At 42.9% G+C, this 22,918-nt stretch overlaps 1 protein-coding gene across 12 annotated transcripts in view; it reads right to left on the reverse strand.

Moving 5' to 3' along the window:
* The window catches only part of DMD (dystrophin), a 2,248,143-nt gene that overhangs the window by 133,972 nt on the left and 2,091,253 nt on the right, over positions 1-22,918 (reverse strand). For 7 of the 12 annotated variants that reach the window (XM_059157899.1, XM_059157902.1, XM_059157904.1 and 4 more), the window contains exon 63: positions 10,978-11,039. In XM_059157899.1, the coding sequence (XP_059013882.1) occupies positions 10,978-11,039 (62 nt within the window). Of the gene's footprint in view, positions 1-10,977; positions 11,040-16,720; positions 16,873-22,918 lie in introns of those variants that run through there. The other 5 variants (XM_059157906.1, XM_059157908.1, XM_059157905.1 and 2 more) reach the window with 1 other exon arrangement.

A 22,918-nucleotide genomic window follows, 5' to 3' on the forward strand; every position in this document is an offset into this window, starting at 1 on the left:
GCTATAAAGTCACACACATATATAAGTTATTAGGAGTCATTTGCATTTCTGGTTAAAGGTCATTTGCATTTCTGGTTAAAGGTTATAGTGTCTATTATTTTAGAAGTGGGAAGAAGATAAGGAAAATGGTAGAAAATGTGTCAATCTAATTTGTACTTCAAATTAAATTAAGTTTACATTTGCCAAAGCTGGGATACCCTGTGATCAGGTGAACCTTGGTACCTTGGTTAAGAGGTAAACCTCTTTAGAAAAATTAAGTGGTTCCTTTTGTGTCAGGTTCGAAAACCTAAACCTGGGGGTCCCTCGTTATCTGAACTCAGGAACCCAAGAAATTTTCTTGCTTTGGGGGTTTTATTTATTTTTTTAAAGATTTATTTGACAGAGATCACAAGTAGGCAGAGAGGCAGACAGAGAGAGAGAGGGGAGGAAGCAGGCTCTCTGCAGAGCAGAGAGCCAGATGCGGGGCTTGATCCCAGGACCCTGGGATCATGACCGGAGCCGAAGGCAGAGGCTTTAACGCACTGAGCCACCCAGGTGCCCCATTTTGGGGTTTTGTTTTAAAGATTTTTCTTAAAAGTAGTCTTTACACTCAACATGGGGCTCAAACTCACAACCCCCAGATCAAGAGTCACATGTTCCACTGCCTGAGCCAACCAGGTGCCCTGCAATTTTTTCAATTTTTTTTGGAGGGGGGTAATCTCTATACCCAATGTGGGGCTTGGACACACAAGCCCAAGATTAAGAGTCATGCATTCTACCAACTGAGCCAGTCAGGCACTTCAGGAATCCCAAGGGATCTTTTGGAAAAGAAGGGACACAGAATATGAAAATAACACTGAGAATAACAAACAGTGGATCATAATTATCATCATCATTAATAGCAATTATAATTCCTTGAGCAGTTACCATGTCAGCCATTTTGTCATTTTACATACATTATCGCTAAGCCTCACAACACCCTCCAAGGAAAGTATCATCCTAACCACTTAATCAATCAGGAAGTTGCATTTCCAAATTGTGACTGCCTTTGTCTTCAGCCAGAGAGAACTGGTGGCAGAGGCAGAATTCAACTCCATGTCTCAAAGTCAACGAACTCTGGGTCCACATCACATTACCTCCCCAACCTGAACTCAGAAAAGGACGAGAGAAAGGTCACAGGATAATCAATCAGTTCCCCGTGGAATTTATCACATAATGTAAGGAGCACACATACTCCATTTTCTATTCTGGATACAAACAAACATGTATTTGAAAATTATCACATTCTGCACACTGTATTTAATTATATGGGTGGGGGAGGCATAAACTAGGCAGCAGGAGCCCTGCTACTTAACACATAAAACCTTTCCTGCAACAGGGTGGTTTTATTACTTCAGCCTCCAAAATAATTGCTAAGAAGGCCTATGAAACAGGGAAAGTAGGTATATCCTTCCTCTGCTTGAATCTGACTCAACTGGCAAACTCTACAATCCCACAAATACAATTTTTTAGGTATTCTTATTTGGCGTCAATTGACTAGTCCCCCCCTCCCCAACACACACCGAAGGTCACTTGATCTGACATTTCTACTTTCAAAAATTAAGTACTCTAGCACAATGCTATGCAAATTACGGTTCTTCACAGATATGGAGGCTCAGTACGTTAAGCAGCTTCTGAAGCCACCTGACGTTGCCATGACGTCCAAGTGCACGATCCACGGGTTTATCTCATGGAACAGAGCACAGACCAGATCGAGTGTTGCGGAACCTGCGCAGGTGAGTTACGTGCCGTGGGTCAGCAGGAGCACCTACAAGTCTCTGACGTAATATACGTTTAAACAAAACCCAAAAACCAAGTAACTGCCCTTCACCGGTTTGAGAAGCACTGCTCTAAAACGGACAGCCCCTTCACAGAACTGAAAAGCAAAACATATAACCAAGTCACCTTCCTGTCAAAACGGACACTTGATAAAGAATACATACCTAAATAAACATAGGCGTGCAACACATGTGCATGCTTGCACACACACACATACACACTCAAGTATAATGTATACCCCAGTTACGTAAGCTTCAATTGATCAAGACAGTGGAGGGGCAAATTCTGAAACATTCTCACAGAAACTCACCAATTCATAAATAAGCGAATGATTCATCCACTATGTCATAAGACAGTCTTTCAGAATATTTTTAGGTCATTTTATTACTACCGTAGAGGGTACAGACGTTAAAAACTCACTATCTATTTTATGTGAGTGTTCTGACTGTTCCAAATCTCTTTCCAGCAAAATTGCAGCTCCCGAGAGCCGTACAGAGGTAATCAGACTTGTGTGCTTAAAAAAGAAATATTGGAAGTGTCTGAATAAGATGCCTTTACTTCGTGTGCAAAAATCGTCTTCTGCAGACCCAGCTACATAAAATTGTACACATCCAGCACTTTTCTCAGAGCTGCAGGTGTAACCTTAATGCTCCTCTTATTTAGATCAACTAAACTACAATTTGGCAGCTCTTTTAAATTGTAAACCAGTCTGAGAGGGACTCTTTTTGAGTTTCCTTCCGAAATCAGCTTCGGAAAAATGCAGATCGGAAGTATCTATTTATTTATGTTCTTCAATTAGAAGCTTTAAATCAAGTTATTTGAACAAGAAAAAATATTATAAAAGACTATTCCATTAAAGTGCCATCAATTTTGATTTGAAAATTACATTTCCATTTTGCAAATGGGGAAAATCAATTGATTGTAACCGACATTAAGAGAAGAGATTATTTCTCTTTCTCCTTTTATAAGCAGGCTAGTAGAAGTAAAGGAAGAACATTTATAACAGCCTTAATGTCTTCTATTTTGCAAATCTGAGTAAATCTCCGCTGCTAACTTTGTCAGCTAGGGAATAAAGAATGTCACTTGAGATTCCATAGCTTAATTATGCTGATAAAGCAGTTTTATAAATCAAGCTAGGAGTAATGGATATTCCTTTGAGAATAGCAAACTAGGAGCCATAAAATGTGTGGTCTGGACTTGGTTCCTTATCTTCTACCCATATGTCAGTATGACTAAGTCAAAGCAGGTCTTGTGCCTCAACATGCTCCAGTCCAAAAAGAAAAAAGGAAACAGCTGCCCCCATCCCCTGATATGGTAGCATTTTTTTTCCAAATCAAACACAGGAAGTATACTCAAGGGGATGGCAGGATAGATGATGTGACACTGAAATTAATAAAAAATTCAGGTCATGTGCCAGCTACAGACCTAATTTACAGCTGTGTAAGGATTAGACAGTTATTTCTGAAAACTTTGCACAGTGTAAAGTGCTATGCAAACGAAAGTACAATGATCAGTAACATGATTATCCTGTTATTTCCATCTTCCAGGTTGGGGGTGACCAAGAGAAACTGGAGAGATGAGCATCACCTTCATGAGACCAAGTCATATTCTGTACAGGATTTCAATTAAAATCAGACATTTAGAGATGAAAGATTCACTGCTCAACCCACCAAGACAGAAATCTAAGACCAAGAAAAAGCAAAGGATTAGCCCACGTTCACACCTAAGCCGGAATCTGAATTGAGATATTCTTTCCAGTTCACGGCATTATGGTAGAACATCAAAAGACAGAAAGTCTTCATACTTAAGAACCTGGAGATAAGAGAGAAGAGAATATGCTAAATATTGAGTAGCCTAGTTGAGAACGGTTTACATAATATGCTGAGAAAAGCATTAGGACAAGCTCCTGATGCAAAAGGAATTCATAGTCATTCAGAATCCCGTAGCTCCTAACAGCAGAGCATCCTCTGGAGGGAACGCTTAATGCAATGCAGAAAGCCTATCAACAGAGAGGGAGAGCTGGCAAACCTCAATGATATTCCCTCCTCTTGGACCAACAGAGCAAAGATGTACAGGACTCCTATGGCGTGTTCCTAACTCTATCAGTCAGTTGTGCTCATTTATTAATATGCTATTCATGTATCTTGAAGAAGCTCTTAGACTCTTGACTTAACTGGGACTTACCTAGTCCTCTTTACTTGTACTGCAGAAGAATCGCACCAGCCTCAGACTCAAGGCACCACAAACCAAAGCCCTCATTTTAACATCACAAAGATCTCCTCAGGCAACAGATCCCAGGCTAAGGGCCACATGTTGATGACAGACTGTCTTCAAATCATGAAAGTTTTTAGGACCACTTCCTAAAACGTTCATACATCCATTTTTTTTCAAAACTGACAGCTTTCATATCCTTTAGGTGGGCATCATGCTGGAGAAGAGATTGCAGAACTTGGAAATGGGTAAGAGGTCGAGATCCTTGTAAAAAATGCCAGAACTGCACGAAAGGATGAGAACCAATCCTCCTCAATGAAAGCCTCGTGGTTAACGGGGCTTCGATGCAGAAAAAAGGAAACTGGAATATATGACATCAGATCATATGGGGCATCTGGATTTGAGCAAATGGTCTGAAATAGTTCAGACCATTTGGGTGGCTCAGTGGGTTGAAGCCTCTGCTTTCGGCTCGGGTCGTGGTCCCAGGGTCCTAGGATGGAGCCCCACATTGGGCTCTCTGCTCGGTGGGGAGCCTGCTTCCCTTCCTCTCTCTCTGCCTGCCTCTCAGCTTACCTGTGATTTCTGTTGGATAAATAAAATCTTTTTAGGGGTGCCTGGGTGGCTCAGTGGGTTAAGCCTCTGCCTTCAGCTCAGGTCATGATCTCAGGGTCCTGGGATCGAGCCCCACATCGGGCTCTCTGCTTAGCGGGGAGCCTGCTTCCCCCTCTCTCTCTGCCTGCTTCTCTACCTACTTGTGATCTCTGTCTGTTAAATAAATAAATAAAATCTTTTAAAAAAATAAATAAAATTAAATTTAAAAAAATAAAAAGAAAGAAAGAAATACTCAGTTCAGGGGCGCCTGGGTAGCTCAGTCCTTAAGTGTCTGCTTTCTGCTCAGGCCGTGACCCTGGGTCCTGAGATCAGGCCCTGCATCTGACTTCCTGCTCAGTGGGACGCCTGCTTCCCCCTCTCCCAGTCCTGCTTCTGTTTCCTTTCTTGCTCTCTGTCAAATATATAAAATAAAAAATCCTTAAAAAAATACTCAGTTCACCTCCTCAAGCTGCACAATTCATTCTCTTTACATATTATCTTATTTTTACCCACACGTAGCTTGCAAGGGAACCATGGAGAGGACTACAAGATTTTCCTGTATTTATAATTAAGAGATCCCCAGTAGTACAGACTAAGAAATACCTTCTTGGAGAATTTTTGAGCAGTACATATTGTGGGGGTGGGGGCTTTTAAAAAAATATTTACTTAAACATTTTAGTGACGAACTTAAGAACCCAGATATAAATCGTGAGAAAAATGACTGGCTTTTTATCATTTAATGGTACTTCACATAAATCAGTCCTGTATTAGTATTTCAAAATAATTTCCAGAGCACATCACTATCTAACAGCTACTGATTTTGTAAATGCTTTTTAGAGACTTAAAGATTTACAGGTTTTTGAATTTCCAAGATAACCTAATGGGACAATGATCTTTCCATTGTGTTTGTAAAGACGCCAAAGGAAACCTGAAATTCACCTCGCTTAAAACCTGAAATTCACCTCGCTTATCGGCCATATTATTGCTTCTAAGAAATGATGAAGAACGTGCCTTTTGAACAACAAATGGATGGCCCAACGGGTCTTGAGGGAAATATCTCAAGAGCATCCGTACTTGGTAATAGCTTGCCTCATTCTGTTTGTAAGACACGGATGGGTGGCAGGATATTCTCCCTGTTGTTTGTTTTCTAGAATGCACAGTTTTAAAAATAGGAATGATTCAACTTTTAGAAATACATCTGTCTGCAGAGTCAGCCAAAGGTGCTTCTTGAAAAATTATGATCACAGCAAGTTCTAGAAACAACTTGTTCTACCTTAGCCCAAAGTAAGAGAAAAATAAACAAAATTCATAGACATTTTGGTCCCATACTCTCATTATAAAGATAAGAATACTAAGGCCCATATAAAAATAGATACAGAAAACTTTGTGGGTTTTTTATAGACCTACCCCTCACCCCCACCACACTGGCCAGTCAGAGAAAAATGCTGAAAGAAAACTGTTTTCAGGTTGTTCTTATTGATTTCCTCCTTGGGAAAACAAGACCACACTTTTGCCAAACTGTTAATGTTGCGTAAAAAATTTTCTGGAGACCTTCCAATCCTCAAATTCCTAATGACTGTCAGGTCATCACTGTGAACATTTACATTATTTCTTTATGATGCCCCGCTGTGTGTTAGTGTGGAACTCCGACAATATTTGCCCTCAGAACTTAGAATTTTTTGAACGAGAACGCAGCCTAAAAAGAGGAAAACACAAATATTTTTAACATTTGATAAGAGCTCACTTCAGAAAGCTGTTTTAGATCTGTTAAGAATAATTTGAAATTAAATCTCTTCCTTTTTTTTTTTTTAAACAAAAAGGTGGGCATGTCTTCTCTATCACTAAAAATCTTTAGGTCTGCTTTTTTTTTTTTTTTTTTTTTTTGGTGGAAGAACGTACTTAGAAACTGAAACACGTGAGGCGAACTCCTGGTATTAAAAGGTACCTGACAAAGCCGACAGAATCGGGGTACTTAAACATCAATCCTATACATGTATGTGTGATGTGTGAGGGAGGTTTTATGTGTGTGGCTATCGCTGTTTTTCTGTCATGGGTTCTCACTAGTGAATCAGTTACAGCTGTAGGGTTAGGGTTATGCTAAACATCTAATTGTAAGTAATATCCATTCATTGTAGAAAATTACGAAGAAAACTACCTAACATTCTATTAACTAGAGAATGCAAATATTACCATCTGAAGTAACATCCTATCCTTCCATCAATCAGTGCTCAAATGCTACTTTTTCAGTCCAACCAAAATGCTTTCAGGCTCTAACAGCACGGTGCCCAGAGCTCAGGGAGAAGGTGCAGGGAGAACACCTAAATGTTCTAGGGACAAGGGACGGTAACAAACGTGCCTTTATCAGACTGGCTGGGGATCTGGGCCAATTCGAGAATGGAAGTCTTCTTAGAAGTGGCACATTTAGGAAATGTGTCCTGTTTCCTGCATATTGTGAATCACTATAGCTGCCACGGGGAGGGGCAGAGGCAGAGGTGGAAGCAGGCTCCCCACTGAGCAGAAAGCCCGATGCAGGGCTCCATCCCAGGACCCCAGGATCATGACATGAGCCAAGGCAGATGGTTCACCGACTGAGCCACCCAGGCACCGCGGTGAGGTACTACTTCAGACCGATATCGTCTAAAACACTGAACATACCCAACCACGCGGCAGTTTTGTTTTCATGGTACCTTTCATAAACTGCGTGCAGATGACTGCTTCCAACACTTATTCTAGAGCTCAAAGTAGCAACTCGGACCTAAAGAGCTATCTTGTGACTAAAAAAGATAAGCCAATATACAAAAATCAAAAAGAAATGAAACGTTTCTTTTTAGTATGTTACACTTATATTTCAACTTCGAAACACTGGAAGGGGTGGGTGAGGGCAGAAATAACACTTAATCTTGTAGGTCATCTCAGGGTTATAGAATGTAACAAACTCCACCACATTCCCAACACTGGAAGGAAGGGTGCCTACTGTCTAGGATCCCACTGTACCATCTGTAGAAATGCAACGGTTTGTCCCAGAAATACTACTCAAGTCAATATCTACGTGTGAAACCATCAATTCATACATATTTGTAGCAGGTGCACAGTAACCCACATGGGCATGCTTTAACTGAGTTAATAAAAATCAATGAGATGAGTGAAATGCTAATAGAGAACCCTGAGCAAATCCCAGTGTAGCCCCAGAGAGCTGTGTGGCCCTGATAAATGGTTTCTTTGCACCTGACTTCACTGCCCTGTGAAATATGGACATTGGTATCTTCCACAGTCCACAATGGTTGCATACATGTTCAATGCACAGTACACACAGTGCACTCTCAACACTCAGAAGATGTTCTTGAATGAGTCTCTGTTTGGATAACAATTAGCCTGTTAACATCTGACTGTAACACAAACACTAGTAATTTTAGTTCTGAAAGTCTTAAGACAAATTTCAACAGTTAATTTCTTTTTTTAAAAAAAATATTATTATTATTATTATTTTTTTTTTTTTTTTTGACAGAGAGAGACAGTGAGAGGGGAACCGAAGCAAGGGGAGCTGGAGAGGGAGAAGCCAGCTTCTCGCTGAGCGGGTAGCCAGATGCAGGACTTGATCCTAGGACCCTGAGATCATGACCTGAGCCAAAGGCAGACGCTTCATGATTGAGCCACCCAGGCGCCCCTCAACACCAGTTAATTTCTTTTCTTTTTTTTTTTTTTAAGATTTTATTTATTTATTTGAAAGAGAGAGATCACAAGTAGGCAGAGAGGCAGGCAGAGAGATAGAGAGGAAGGGAAGCAGGCTCCCTGCTGAGCAGAGAGCCCGATGTGGGACTCGATCCCAGGACCCTGAGATCATGACCTGAGCTGAAGGCAGAGGCTTTAACCCACTGAGGCACCCAGGTGCCCTGGTGACCACTTATTTTAAGGTGGCTGCATTTTACGATAAGTGACTCATATCAGTAAAGTTGACTTCATCAAAGAAAAAGCTTGTAAATAAATGAGTTCTCAATCCCCCTGCAACTGTGGAATTCTATTATCTCCCAAAGTCAGGTGACCTGCCCAAGGTCAGAAATCCTGCCAGATTACCAGCCTGGAGTGTACCACCACATTTGAATTATTGAGAAAACTTCAGAAATATGATGATAAAAGGTGTATTTAATTCCTACTGAAGGTACAAACATCTACTCATTGATAGTTCATAATTAGCTTTTTGTCAACCACGTTTGTGGTTTCTCATTACAGAGCAATTAAAAGCAAACCAGTAGAGAATACAATGTAATGAAATGGAAATACGGCCTTGGTACATTACCTTTAGGTGAAAAAAAGTTGATTATAAAACAGAACCATCCAACTTTTGTAAAAATGTATATACAGAAAGAAATTTTTGAAGCTACCTACTAAATTTTTAAGTATTAGTTAACTCTAAGAGGTGGATTACAGAGATTTGCCTTTTCTTCTTTTTTGTCTATTAGCTTGCCTATATTTTTAAACTTCAAAAAACCTGAATTATTAATTTTATAATAAAGATTTTTAAGCAAAAGTAAGCTCAAATATTATAACTACAAGTCACTCTGATTAGAGATAAAACATTACAAGTGGCCTGAATGGGTGTAAACCTGAGGTTATAATCAGGAGGCCCACAGACGAGTTCAAATTAGCTCTTGATCGACAGACTTCTCATTTCTTTTGAAAAATGACAAGTCCTGAGAGCACTGGTCTAGGACGGCCTGCTTGCCCTGCAAAACTGCTGCCTACTTCAGATGAGGCCTCCGGTCTCTCTCAATTTGCCAAAATATGAGCATTTAAGTTTTCCACCTGTGGTCTCAACAGTGCAGCACTGTAAGCCAGAAATATCCTGTAAGAACTGAAAATATAACACTTAAAGAGTAGCTGATGCCAATTTTCTTAAAATTTTTAAAAGTGTTGTGTACATATGTGCAATGCATACACACACACACCCTATACATACGTACATAGATACTGCTAAACTAAAATGATATAGCATTAATTGAAATATAATGTATATATCTGGCCAGAATTACAAGTGACATCTTTTGTTTTTCAGCTTTTTATTTGTATTTTTTGGATTTTCTAGAAGGAAGTAATCTCATGCATAATTAGAAAAAGTCTGAGAAAACAATTTTTTGATTAATGTCTCCTACCCCTGCTCCACAGGGAGCCTGCTCCCCCCTCTCTCTCTGCCTGCCTCTCTGCCTACTTGTGATCTCTGTCTGTCAAATAAATAAAATCTTAAAAAAATAAACAAATATATAATGTCTCCTACCCCATCGCTGTAATTTCAATTCATTAACCAACAAGAACTCATTACAGCAAGTCAACAATAGCCACACACACACACACACACACACACACACACGTATGCTCACACATGCACAAAATTGGTCTGATCACCCTGATTCCCATGGGCCCTGTCACATAATTTAAATCCCAAGAGTTCACCTTATGCATTTTAGTCAACAAATACAACCATTCACAAAGAAGCAGACTTTAAAAATCATTTTAGTAGTACAGAAGACTTATTTCTTTAATTACATAAACAACAACAACTAGTTACTATGCAAGATAATTCATTTCAGATTACTCTCCAAAGATCTAAAATGGTACAGAATGTACTTTCATGAAGCATTAAAAGAATTATGTTTTTTTAAAGATTTTATTTATTTATTTGACAGAGAGAAATCACAAGTAGGCAGAGAGGCAGGCAGAGAGAGGGGGGAAGCAGGCTCCCTGCTGAGCAGATCATGCAGGGCATGACCTGAGCCAAAAGCAGTCTTAACCAACTGAGCCACCCTGGCGCCCCTTATGTTTTCTTCTTATTTGGAGGCTGTGTGTCTGTTCAAAAAATTCCCAGTTGTGAGGGGGAAGAAAATTGTCAGGCTCTCACACAAACAAGACAAGACATAGCAGAGAAATCGTTTAAATGTTCACATGGATGACCTGATGGGCTTGGGAATTATAAGCACTGGAAAAGAAAATTCCTAAACCTGTGGTTTGCAAAAGTGCTGTCTTGAGTTCACAGGGAAGAAATCGATAAGAACAACTTGAAACAGTTTACTTTCTTGGTGGGAAAAACAATTGTCATAAATTGCAAGTATTTTTTTTCCCCATCCTTCTATGCAGCAAAGAAAACTACAAAGACCTTTTGGCCCTCTCAGGTATATTGAATTTTCAGCAATCAATGACATTCTAAAACTTATTTTTAAAGAACCTCTGTGAAAAAGGAAGCTGTCAATTTTGGGTAGAAAGGTGTCGTGTTCACCCTTTAAACAATCTCGTGACAGATTTAGACAACCAACAATGTGCATGCTACGAGCCCTTTATCCTGTGGGTCACCTGCCATTTAACCTGAAGCAAACGTGGCCATGTCCTTACCTAACGACTGGTAGAGCTCTGTCATTTTGGGATGGTCCCAGCAAGTTGTTTGGGTCTCGTGGCTAAAACAGAAAATACAAAGAGAGACTTTAGAATTTATAATAGGTAGTGAAGGAAAGGAGGAAAGAAAAGTATGGTTTGCTTCTAGTTCATTCGGCAACGTTACTTCAAAGGTTACTTCAAAGGACTTCGGTCCACGCAGTTGAGAATGTTTCTTACAAGCAGCGAGAGGCTGCTACCATCGCCCTTAAAGGGAAAAGCAACACGAATACGCTTTGGGAACCAGAATTGGTTTCTTCTTGGCACCCACAAGTCAGTTGTGCTTCTGTTGTTATAAAATGACTTGGTTATATAATCAATAATCAAAAACCAGTATTTCTTCGCCTGTCCAATGTAGACTGTTCAGAAGGGACACTGACAAGGGTTACTCAACCCTGTCGAAGAGATACAGGACATTGATTCAATAAATAAGTCACCTCACTTCTCAGTGGCTTTCACGACCCTTGACATTTTTCCTTCTCCATATCCAGGTCTCATACTCACAATGACGGCATTTCACTTCGCTTACGGTCTAGCCAGTGCCTGTCCTACCTCCCCTCTCCCCATGACTTCCTTCTCAAGTGCCTTTTTCCCCCCAGTACTCCACATACTGGCCCACCTTCTCCTATATTTACTTGGGCCTGAATGAAGCATTCACAGTTCTCTCCCATTTCTTGAAGTTCAGCTAAGTGTAGTTGCCAGCTATCAGCTCTGGCCACAAAAAGAACAAAACACCTTTGTTCCTAATTCAGTTGCATGAATAAATCCGGAAGAGATAACCACATATACTTTTGCTTACTTTGGCCCATCTACATTAAATCCCCATAGCATCGTATTTCCCATTTTCAGGGATTACATGATGGGCTCTGATAGGGTAAAAGGCAGCCCTGAACACAGGTATTACAGAAGCCATATGCACAACCTGTTCCTGATCTTCAGGGGAAGGGTAGGGGCTGCAGGGAAGAGAAACCACTTACATGTGGACACTTCAAGGTGAACACCAAGTACAGATGCCTCACGTGGAAAGAAGAGTTTGGGGAGGGCGACGATGTCAAGCGACCTCAGCACAGAGTTTCAATGTGAGGACTGGATTCTGGCTCTGAGCCCTACTAACTGCACGATCTGGGGCAGGCCTCCTCACTTGGGAGAGTGAAGGGATTCTGTGACCAGCATGTTCTGGTGCTCAGTGCATGGCTCCTTTGGTCATTCTGTGGCCCCCAAACTGACGCCCACTGAAAGCGAGTTTTTCTAGTTGCTGACACTATAGACGCGGATCCACCTTGCTGGCCAAGCCTGAGAGCCTTTGTAGAGAACCAAAAAACCAAAAAACAAAACAAAACAAAAAGAAAACACACTCCCTGTGAATGACCTGTTTAAAAAGCAAGTTAAAAGGAGAAATACTTATTGTGGTTTGTGAAATACGACAGTAAATGTCACAAAGTGGGTGGAAATTCCCCAAACTGTACACCTTCCAAGACCATCCCGTCTGATATTCGCCATCCAGGAATGGAAGAGGAAAGACTCCGGGAAGAAAGTTTCCGAGACAATGCTGACTCGCCAGGGGCTGTTTCGGTCTCTCCTGCACACACGCTCATTTCTGGTTTCTTTCCTCTTCCACAGAGACAACTCTCGTGTGAGGAGGGCAACAGGGGCTTCTCAGCGGAGGGAACATACCAGAGTGACGTCCAAGTCTTAAAGGGCAAGGAGAGCCGAAGACGCACGCACGCGGTCCGTGCTTTCGGGGGTTTTAGGAAGCACCACAACCAAGCTGGTTTCTGATCTGGAGAAGAGGTGGGCGGAACTGGTACTTTATATGCACAGCACAAGGAGGCTGCAGCTTGCAGCTTCGTGGAAAAAGTGTTGGCTTGTTCTCGGGTGTTTTTCAGCTCGGAGAGTGCCCAGCAATGAAAGACCACCCTGCGTTTAGGCCTCTGTCCTTTCCCAAGGCCATGCATATGGGAACACCAGGGAGGGAGGGAAGGAAAAGAGGGGGGGAAAGCACGTGTGTCCAAACATATGGGCCCTTAATTCCCACAATGCATGACAATAAAGTCCCATCTCCGTGCTGTGTGGGAGGACTGTAGCATCTTCAGTAGTAGATGGGCAGGAAAAACGTCTGTCTGAGCTGATCAACCCGACCAGACAGAAGCACAGACAAGCGCTCTGAAGTGGCAGCATCTGTAATGGACTTCAAAGGGGAAGAAGAACACCGTGCCTGGGTGAGTCGTGCCAAAGGCAATTCCCAAAGAAAAGAGAAACTTGCATAGGAGCGACAGGAGAATCCCACAGGGAGTGAATGTAAACCGCCCCCCCCCCCCCCGCCGCCTCTTCATGAGGCTGCCTCGCTCTAAAACAAACCTCTTGATGGTCAATCTACAGACATTTCTACCTTTCCAAAGAATTTATTCCAGTGGGTCAAAATGGTGAGAAGGATTTTCAAAACCGTTTTCATCCGTGAGTCCTTAGTGTAACCACAGTTTCCTTTGCTGGATGACAGCAGAAAGTCTAAGCCCCAGCGTGGAGCCCCACTTCACCGGTTATTTTCCCACTTACCTGTGATACTGGGTAGGAGGCCTTGAATAACCTAGATAAATGAACCCAAACGAATCCAAAAGCCCATTCTCTTTTACCTCCTTGCCCTCCAGCACGCAAGCCTTTTCTTTGTAAGCAATGCCAAGTAACCAGAAAACAGATTGGGATTTCATCTGTACAGTCTTAGTTTCACTTCAGCTGCAAACCAGAACCAAGCAAGAGAAGGGAACACAAGTGGAAAGAAGGAAAGAATAAAGGGTGTGACTAATCCTCACAAATAGAAAAATAATCTCCTCACCATTTAATGCTGAGAACGACTGACAACCCAGCTCCAACGATTTCCGATTCTTTGGGAACTATAAGATGAACCAAATGTTCGCTTCACTGCATGTGGGTGTTTTCGGTGTGTGGTGAATTCACAGCCCTCGTGAGACATACTGAACCTCCCCCCCCAGAGAAAGAAAAGATGAATATGGACAGTAATCCACCGGAGGCACAAATCTGCGAGACTCCTATCTACATCCTGCCTTATAGGACAAGCCCATTTTGGGCTAGTGATCAAGAGAGATTTTACAGTTATATTTATTACTCTGTGTCTCGCTTCCAAAACAGTGGTGAATCAGAAGCAGCTCAGGTATATACCTGGAATGTACAGAAAGAGATGCCCAGCCGGGAACTGGTGGTGGGGGTGTGAGTCGTGCCATTCTTGGTAAGTGTCTCTCTCTCTCTCTTTTTTTTTTTGTTCACTTTTCACATCAGAAACGTGCTCTCCATATCCCATGCCCAACCAAAAAGGAAACTCTGAAACCTGCTCACAAGTTAGCGGGCACATCTTTGGTCAGTCTCCGGATAATAATCATGTTCCACGTAGATCAAAATTCTGCATGCCCATTAACACAGAGACGAGTTTTGTAAATAATCCTTAAGATGCTCTATAAAGCTTTAAAACATGTTACTGATTTTGGCCCTGCTGGTTCCAAAGCCTGGTATCAGATATGCCTCTTGGAACAGCCTCACAAACTCTGACTTCCCCTCCTTTCAAAATGTGTACAAACTACAATAATCTCTCTTTTCCCTTTTATTTGGGGCCATGATAAGAAATGCAAATTAAAATACCAAACCACTGGATGTGACAAAAGACCCCGGCAACACCCACTTGTCAATAATAAGAAATTAAAGCATTACTCTACTGAGCACAGGGCTGACCTAATTTCCTACCATACAATTTAAATTTTCTCTCACCTTCTTTAGTTTCAAGTAGTGTGCAAGGTTATAACTGCTTCAGAGCTGTTCCTGCTGTCAGTGCTGGAATAATCAGACTTATTGGAATTGCTTTTTTAGTTTCTTAAAAACAAACATTAAACAGTTATAAAAAGTAACAAATTTCTACTTGGGGGGGGGGATGGCAGTTGCCTAATTAAAATAAGATTTCTTCTGCTACCATTGTTACTGGGTACTGAAAATATTCCAAACAGTTGCCTTTTTTAAAAGTATCTTTTTTCCACTACGTCCCCAGGAGGAAACTAATCGCTACACAGCAGTATAAAAAGGTACCGTTCTTTTGCAATTTGCAGAGGATTAGAGTTTGGCTTCATATATAATCTGGAACCCATTGATCCACACACACAAAATCATTTCCCTTTAATCTGGAGATCAGACTCTTTTTCTAGAGGAACCTTGGCATTTGCATGCTGAATGTTGAACTTGGCTGGCACTGCTGGAATACCAGCAGGGTGGGAATGGGAAAACATATTTAAAAGTTTCTGCTACCGTGGAGGGGGTTGGGGGGAACGGGTGTCAATCTGGGCATCATAAATCCTATTCTAGTCCCTGCTTCTTGTTCCCTGGGATATTTAACATTTTATTCTGTTTGGCTCAAGGCAGGCCAAAGATGACTGCCTCCGTGATTGTGCCAGCTGTTACTTGTCCTCCCTCTATTTGCTTTTTGGGCTTAAATCCCACCCACCCTCAACTTTGGCCAAAGCAATTTCACTTCAGGGTTGTGTCCAATCCAAGATCAAACAACGCTGTCTGAAACCAATTCCATGGTGATCAAGGGTCAGAGACCTTTCACATAACCGTGTTTTTTCATTTGCTTCTCTAGCTTCTCCAAGAGCAACTGTATCCTGCAAAGAGGGGATGTGGCACAAGGAAATAAAAAACCCAGGCAAAAGAGAAAGGGTGATGGGGGGTGACCAGGAGAGGTGACAGGGATAACAAAGCAGGGAGTCCGAGAGGAGCTTTCAGCCAAGGAAGAATGTAGACTTCACTTAAAGACTTAGGGTCGCCACGGAAATCGGATGCCCTTTTTTTTTTCATGATGTCAAAGCATTTGATAGTTAATATTATGCCTCCGTCAGGCAACTGAACCCTTTCAATTTCGGCTTCAAACTTAACTTCAGATTTAACGGATAAACTGTGCTGCCCTTTTCGTTGCCGAGATCAGATGTGGAATGACAAACTTCGGTTAAAGACGAGCACAGGCACCTGGAGAAACCCGAGAGAAGAACACCCAGAAACGACTGCACACACAACCCCAGAGGGCAAAACAAAAAACCACCATAACAAAACACTTTATCCTCCCTGTATATCAAATCCTGGACTTCTGGGCTTTAATTGCTTTTTCTCTGTTTCCTGATTTCTGCAAGTCGTGGGGGCATGGAACGAACACAGTAAAAAAGCCAACAAGGGGAATGTCAGTTGGAATCCTCGGAAGAAATCAGGCAGAAAGTTGACCTTTTGGCACTTGCAGTGCAATGGAAGGTAAAACCTCGCGCGCCCCTTCCCTCCGCGAGGTCGGGCGACAATTTAGGAACAGCCTGTCTGGCTCACGTTCACACAGCCCGGGAAGGAGCAAAAAGCTCCCGCGGCCCCAATCGCCGCGTGGAGAACGCGCTATTCCCTCCGGGTAGGGCGAGAAATCAGCTTTTTCTCTCCAAGCCCATCCCAAAGCCAGAGGAAGGGGCTCGCCGCAAGCCTGGCGCTGAGGGGCAAGCCCCGGGGGACGCACCTGCAGCGGCGCAGCAAGAACCCGCGGGGCAGGTTCCCCGACGCCGGGACGCCCGGCGTCCCGCCGCTGCGCTTGTCCAAGTTTTGGCCGCCTGGGTTTGCCCCCTGCTCGTGCCACAAGTGCACGGACTGCGGCGATCCGAGGGGGCTGTGATGCACTTACCCTTTGAGCTGCTCCCTCATGGTTGCAAGGGTTCGGCGGTCGAAGGAAGGCGCGAGCGGAGGAGTGAGTTTTCCAGAGCCGCCGGGCTCCCCGAAAGTCGAGCGCCGCCGCCGCCCAGGCTCGCAGCTGAAAGCACTGCGGAGGAGCCGGCGCGGGCAGGCAGGCGGGCGGGGAGGGGGCGCTGCAGGCAGACGGGGCGGGGCCGGTCCGGGCTCCGCCCCCACCTAGCGACCTGGGAACCCGGACTCCCAGAGACCCAGCAGTGGGGAATCGGCCTCGCCAAACGGAAAGGAAAAAGGAAAGACCGACCGAGGCAGAGATTTAAGGTTGTCCTAGGAACCTGAAAGCCCCACACCGCCCTGCTAGCACCGTCTTAAAACCTCCAGCAAGACTACTTGTTGCCTAAATAAATGACCTAGGTGCAAATGACCTCATTGCAGATAATTAAGTGTGTGGGTTCAGAGTTTGTTTTTTTCAGAGAATGAGAGAGAAAAAAATCACAGAGTTCTCCCCGCCCCGGCTTTCCCTCAATCCAAGATTAAAGTGGTAGGACTGTAAGGACATGAAACTCAGGTTATGCTCAGCCTGGGCTAAATGAGCTTCTTAGGAAGCATTTGTATTTGTGAAACGGCTGTGGGTCTCAAAGTGGGGGAGGGCAGTATCAGCGTCACCTGCGAACTTTTGATGAATAAGAATGCTGGAGTCTCAGCCCAGACCTACCGAATCAGAAAGAGCAGACTGAAGTTTGAGAACCACTGGTTACAGGCTCTAAAGAAAACACCACCACCACCACCAGTGGTGTGGCATGATTTAGTCTTTTGTTATTATTTTTGACAAATCTAAAAAGGAAACCATTTCTAATGGAACGTTTTATCAGAAAAGTGGCAGGGGACAGACAGTTCAAATACTGCTAATCCTAGAGTGTGCCATGTGACGATGCAGGTTAACTGTGCAAAATTATTTCAAGCAAGGAAATATTCTGAAAAGAAGACAGCCTTCATTAGCACAGTAAGTTTTTGCAACCTTCACATAGTACCTACCTTCCATTAGAGTCCCCGGAGTATTTTAAGATTATGTCCCTTTGTGGTTCCATTGTCCCTCCTTGTCCATTTATTTTGTGGGCCTGCTTTTTCTTTTCATCTTCTTTCAACTACTTGCCTTTCACTCTCTCTTCCGGTCCATTCCTTCCACTTCTGTTTACAGTTGAAAACATGCCCCCCTTTTTCTTTTTAAAATATCCTCTTTTTTGCTCAACACTTCCCCACCCCCACCCCCGTAGAACGTTGTAGAACATTTGAGCTAAAAGGACTGCGGACATCAATCTCCCTTTACTGTCTGCTACAGAATGACAGAAGAGGCAAAAAATAATAATAATAAAGTACAGGAACAAAAGGGAAAGGGGGTGCCAGGTTTCTTCATTCCTGTTGACAAACCAAATAAAAATGTAAACGTTATCACTAAAGCCTTGTGCATGTAGGTAGGATTGGTTTTGCTATTTTAAAGCAAATAAAGCACTTCTGCTGGCACTCGGCCTCATAAATTGAGACTTATTAATGATGTCTCTTAGCAATTTTGAGCCAGCGAGTGGTGGAGGCAGCTTCTATTATGGTCTGAGGGGGGCACACTAGGATTCCCTTTGGGTGAGGCTGTCCCTTGGTGGAACTGCAGATTCTAGGTCTGCCTCTGTCTTGGTGAGGGAAGAAGGATTAGTATTCTATGATGAGAAAGTTGTGGCCTTTGCTATTAATCAGTGACCAATCCCTGTGTCAATGTGGCAAATCACTTAAATACTGTTTATGTTTATTTCAATGAAAAGACACAAACCTCACAGCATGGACATTTGTACACATCAGAAATCAATCAGTTAAAGGTTTGCCACACCTGTGCTTTGTCATGCTTCTCCTTTCTCGTTATTTTTGTTTTATCTGTTTGTTTTACACTCTGAAATTACCCACTGAAGATTCAGGCCTGATAGGTTTCTCTAAAATATAAACACTCAAGTCTTTTTTCTCACTGCTCACTGGGGAAACTACTAGGAACCATTCGCTGGACAATGAAAAAGAATGGAAAATAAAAAATCACTATTCTGATTTTTCTCTTCTCTTAAATTTGACAGATGGCAATCCTCAAAAATACATCTTTAAGTTCTTTTTTAGACTGGAGTTATAGGCACTTGAAGACTTGTTCCCAACTCTTGATGTTATTTTAGAAATTAAATACTCCAAGAATTATTAAGAAATGACATGGGCATCACAGTAACTGTTTTATTGTCAGTTTGAGTTAAATGATGAATTTGCTTATTAGGAAAAGGCATTAAGAAAAGGTAATTTGTAAATCTTCATTTCATATAAAAATTCTGTAATGATGCTACGTATGACAATACGTTGTTTATAGTAGCTGTCATTACGGTTTTGGCGTGAATCAGAGACATGAAAGGAACATGGGGGCTCTGTCACTGGAAAGGACAGATTGCAATTCTGACTCCAGAACTTACCATGAGCTATACTCATGCTCACACCGTAGCGAGAATGTGACAGTGCAAGGACTGGACCAGGGAGTTTTGCTCCAAGGCCTATGACACTCTACCATGCTGCCATGGGGAGATGTGGCCTCCTTTACTGTAGGGGAAGATCTGTATTTTTTCTTTTTTCTGTGCTCCTAAGCAATCTCACTGCTGTCTGACAGCAGAGGAGGGTAGGTTTGCTACAAAGAGGGTTAAGGAAGGAATGAGATAGAGTGAAGTCTAAATTCCTCCATACCCGAAACTCTAGTCTTTAAACCCCTTAAAAAATGTTGCTTAGAAAAACGTAGACCTCTCTGATGGAAGGGACTGTGCTGGATATCCCCTCAGTCTCCCCTCCAGCTCTATTCTCTGCCCTTCTTCCACTCTGCTCTGCGCTCCAGGAGGCTGGGCCTCTGGGGATGTCATCAGTCAGGCTCTTGGGTGTCCTTTGGCTTTCTTTTGCCCTCAGCTAACAGGAGGCCAGGAGGAAAAGCCTACAGCAGGAGATAAAGGACAGGAGGAGGGAGATGTTTGCATTTTATTCCTCAAGCTCCCTCCTGTTGGCCTTGGACCTGGCAGTGGCTAAGTTCCTTTACCCATGGGCCACAAGCTGGGCTGGCATTTCTACAGCAACAGTGTTTTCCAGGTTCTCCCTTTGCTCTTGTTCTTCCCCTGACACTGCTCACGTTTTTGTAAATAGCCTTTTTCTTACATTCTTTTCAAGTAACACCTTTGCATGTACCATCTATTTCTTCCAGGCTCCTGACCAAACAGGGACTCATCCAGTCAAAGTCACCCTCTGGGTCACTAAATTGGATGCTGAATGGGGACCCCCGGTAGGAGGAATAACTCCGACTGTTGGAGCTAAAAAGAAGACTGGGTTCATTCATTCAACAGTTCTATCTAGAAGCCTCCTCAGTAGGTGCAAAAGGAGCCTCTGGTCGGTTGGGGGTAAAGGCAAATCAACAATTACAAATGGTGGTAACAGCAGGTGTGAAGGTAAAGAGGCCACAAACAGCTTTTTCTTTTCAAGAGCTTCAGTGGTCTGATCTTTGGGAGAGAATGTCAAGAGATTCAGTAGGTGGCCAAATTGAGAATGATCCAGAGTTTGACCTGTGTCCTGAAAGGTCTGAATGTGAGCACCAGTGTGGTTCTGTCATATTTGCCTTTTAGAAAAAGGACTCAGGGGACGCCTGGGTGGCTCAGTTGGTTGGACGACTGCCTTCGGCTCAGGTCATGATCCTGGAGTCCCGGGATCGGGTCCCGCATCGGGCTCCCAGCTCCATGGGGAGTCTGCTTCTCCCTCTGACCTTCTCCTCGCTCATGCTCTCTCTCACAGTCTCTCTCTCAAATAAATAAATAAAATCTTTAAAAAAAAAAAAAAAAGAAAAGAAAAAGGACTCAGGAAATGGATGGGGGCTGGGTCAGAAGAGTCTGGAATTAGAAGACCAGATACAAGGGGACTGCAGTATGAAGACGATCTGAACAGTGGAAGTGGCACCGAGTGGAGAAATAATAAGGTTATATATTACAGGAGTCATGACTGATCAGACACACCGATGGAAGAAAGGGACAACCTAGGACCCTGGGCCTCAAGCTTGGCCACCACCGCATCTCACCACCCTGCAGGTCTGATCTAATGGCCTTGGGCACTGAAATTTTTAAGAGGATTCTCACAGGCAGCCGAGGTTGAGTCTCTCTGCTCTGGGGTGAATCCCAAGCCTGGATGAATAATATTCCACAAGCCAGGAATGTCAGGAGGAGGGGGCCAGGTTCAGGCAGAAGAGGGCCAGGGAGAGAGGATCAATTCACTCTTAAGCATGGGGAGTTCGAGGTGGCCGTGTGATGTAAAAGGGAGTCCCACATCCGAGCCCGGAGCATAGAGGGGAGATGTCTGGATTGGAGCCACTGGTTTGAAATGTCAGTGCTGGAAGGTCAAGGTTGTGGATGAGGCCAAGGGCAGAGGCCAGGCTGCTCGCTGTTCCACAAACACATGCTTTTCCTTTTATGCTGCTTGAAGGTCAGAGTTAGCCAGGTTTTACGAATAAGAAATGAGGAGCAGAATGGGAAAGGAGAAAGACAGGGAATGGTTTGCGCTGGGCACTTGCCTGGGGATGGCCCTGAGGGACTCCACCAGCCCCCAGGGGCCATCTTCCTCTCGCTCCAAGAGTCTCCACCTGAACTGCCTAGCCTTCCCTAGCCCATCTTAAGTTTAAACCGCATCGTTTTCTAAAAATCATTTGGAATGTAGGTACTATCTCAGTTAAGCATAATAGGTATTTTACAGTAAAATATTTCACCATCTCGGTGTTTAGCAAACCCGTAAGTATTCCGTGTTTCTCTGTGCAAAGTACAAGTATGAGCTGTGAGCACTGAATCGGACATCTAATAAATGCTTACAATGATGGTGAGTCACTGCTAGTTAGGGCAAATACCACGGTGCACTAATTAAAATATGTGTAACAGTCTCTTTAGATCCATCTGAAACCAGCATCTTCTGGATGTAAAAATCTCCAGTCAGTTCATATTAACTAGTAAATGAAGAGGCATCTACATTCAGACCCACACAAAAGCCTATTTTTCCAGGCCCTTCCCCTGCAGGGAGACAGAGTAAGGCAGGCTGAGGAAAGTTCTCGGAGCCAGCTGCCATCCAAACCAGAGATTTCACCAAATAGGTTCCAAATCGAGTTTCACTCAGATTCCCTCTCATGTGGTTTGCTTCTAATAAGATTTTTCAAAGCTTCCCAGAGACACCTCTATCACACCGAACATCTGAAAAGATGTGAAGTTGAACATCTTCATGAAAATAAAGCCACACTTCATTAACCTTACGGGCCAGCGGTTGCTTCCCAGGAAAGAGTTCGGGTACCTATTAGCCTGCCAGCTATAGCCTATCCCACGTAAAGCAAACAGACGGCCTCCTGCTAAAAATGGGTAACCAGTTAAGGTGGTTCCAGCAGACCTAAGACAGCATTCCCAGTCTACCTTAACAAGCGCTCAAAGCTGTAACTATCTGTCTGCCTTTCCCAAACAATTGTGCCAAATAACAGGAATTTCAAAACTAGGCAGAAATTCTGACACTCTGCATAATCTCCCTTCCTCTTCAGCTACAAATAAGGCTTTGTATTCGATTAGACTCACAGCAGGTGAAAACCCCAATTAGTGAATTCATTCTGGGGCCTCTTTCTACCTTCCTCCCACACACCAGTTAAAAAAAAATTAAAAAAAAATAATAAGGCAAGTCTCAGTCTTTTCCCAGATCACAAGTAAATTAACCCTTGGATCTACCCAATCAAGCCCTTTAAAACATAAAGAATTTTCACAAGAAAGAGACTTTCTTGACTTCATAATGGGGCTTACAGAAAATTCTGTTTTGCTAGATGTTATTGTTTTCTTCAAATCCATAAATACTCAGATTTTCCAATCTAGAAATTACAGTTTTTCTTTATACCTGAAGACTCATGAAGCCAATATAACCTAAAGAGTGATTAATGGACAGTCTGCTGCAAGAGAGAATGATTTTTAAGTTATGTTCTTATTTTGGTGCATTTGAGATGAGAGAAAATATTAAATTTTAGTTTTCACAGTATGCTTTGGCCTTAGGAAGTACACAACGTCTATATTTCATACTTTGTAAATATTTATTTGTCAAAGGAAATTCATAATTGGACAAGGATACAGGTTTGGTTTGAACA

The sequence above is a fragment of the Mustela lutreola genome, chromosome X, assembly GCF_030435805.1.
Source record: "Mustela lutreola isolate mMusLut2 chromosome X, mMusLut2.pri, whole genome shotgun sequence".
Classification (NCBI taxonomy): Eukaryota; Metazoa; Chordata; class Mammalia; order Carnivora; family Mustelidae; genus Mustela; species Mustela lutreola.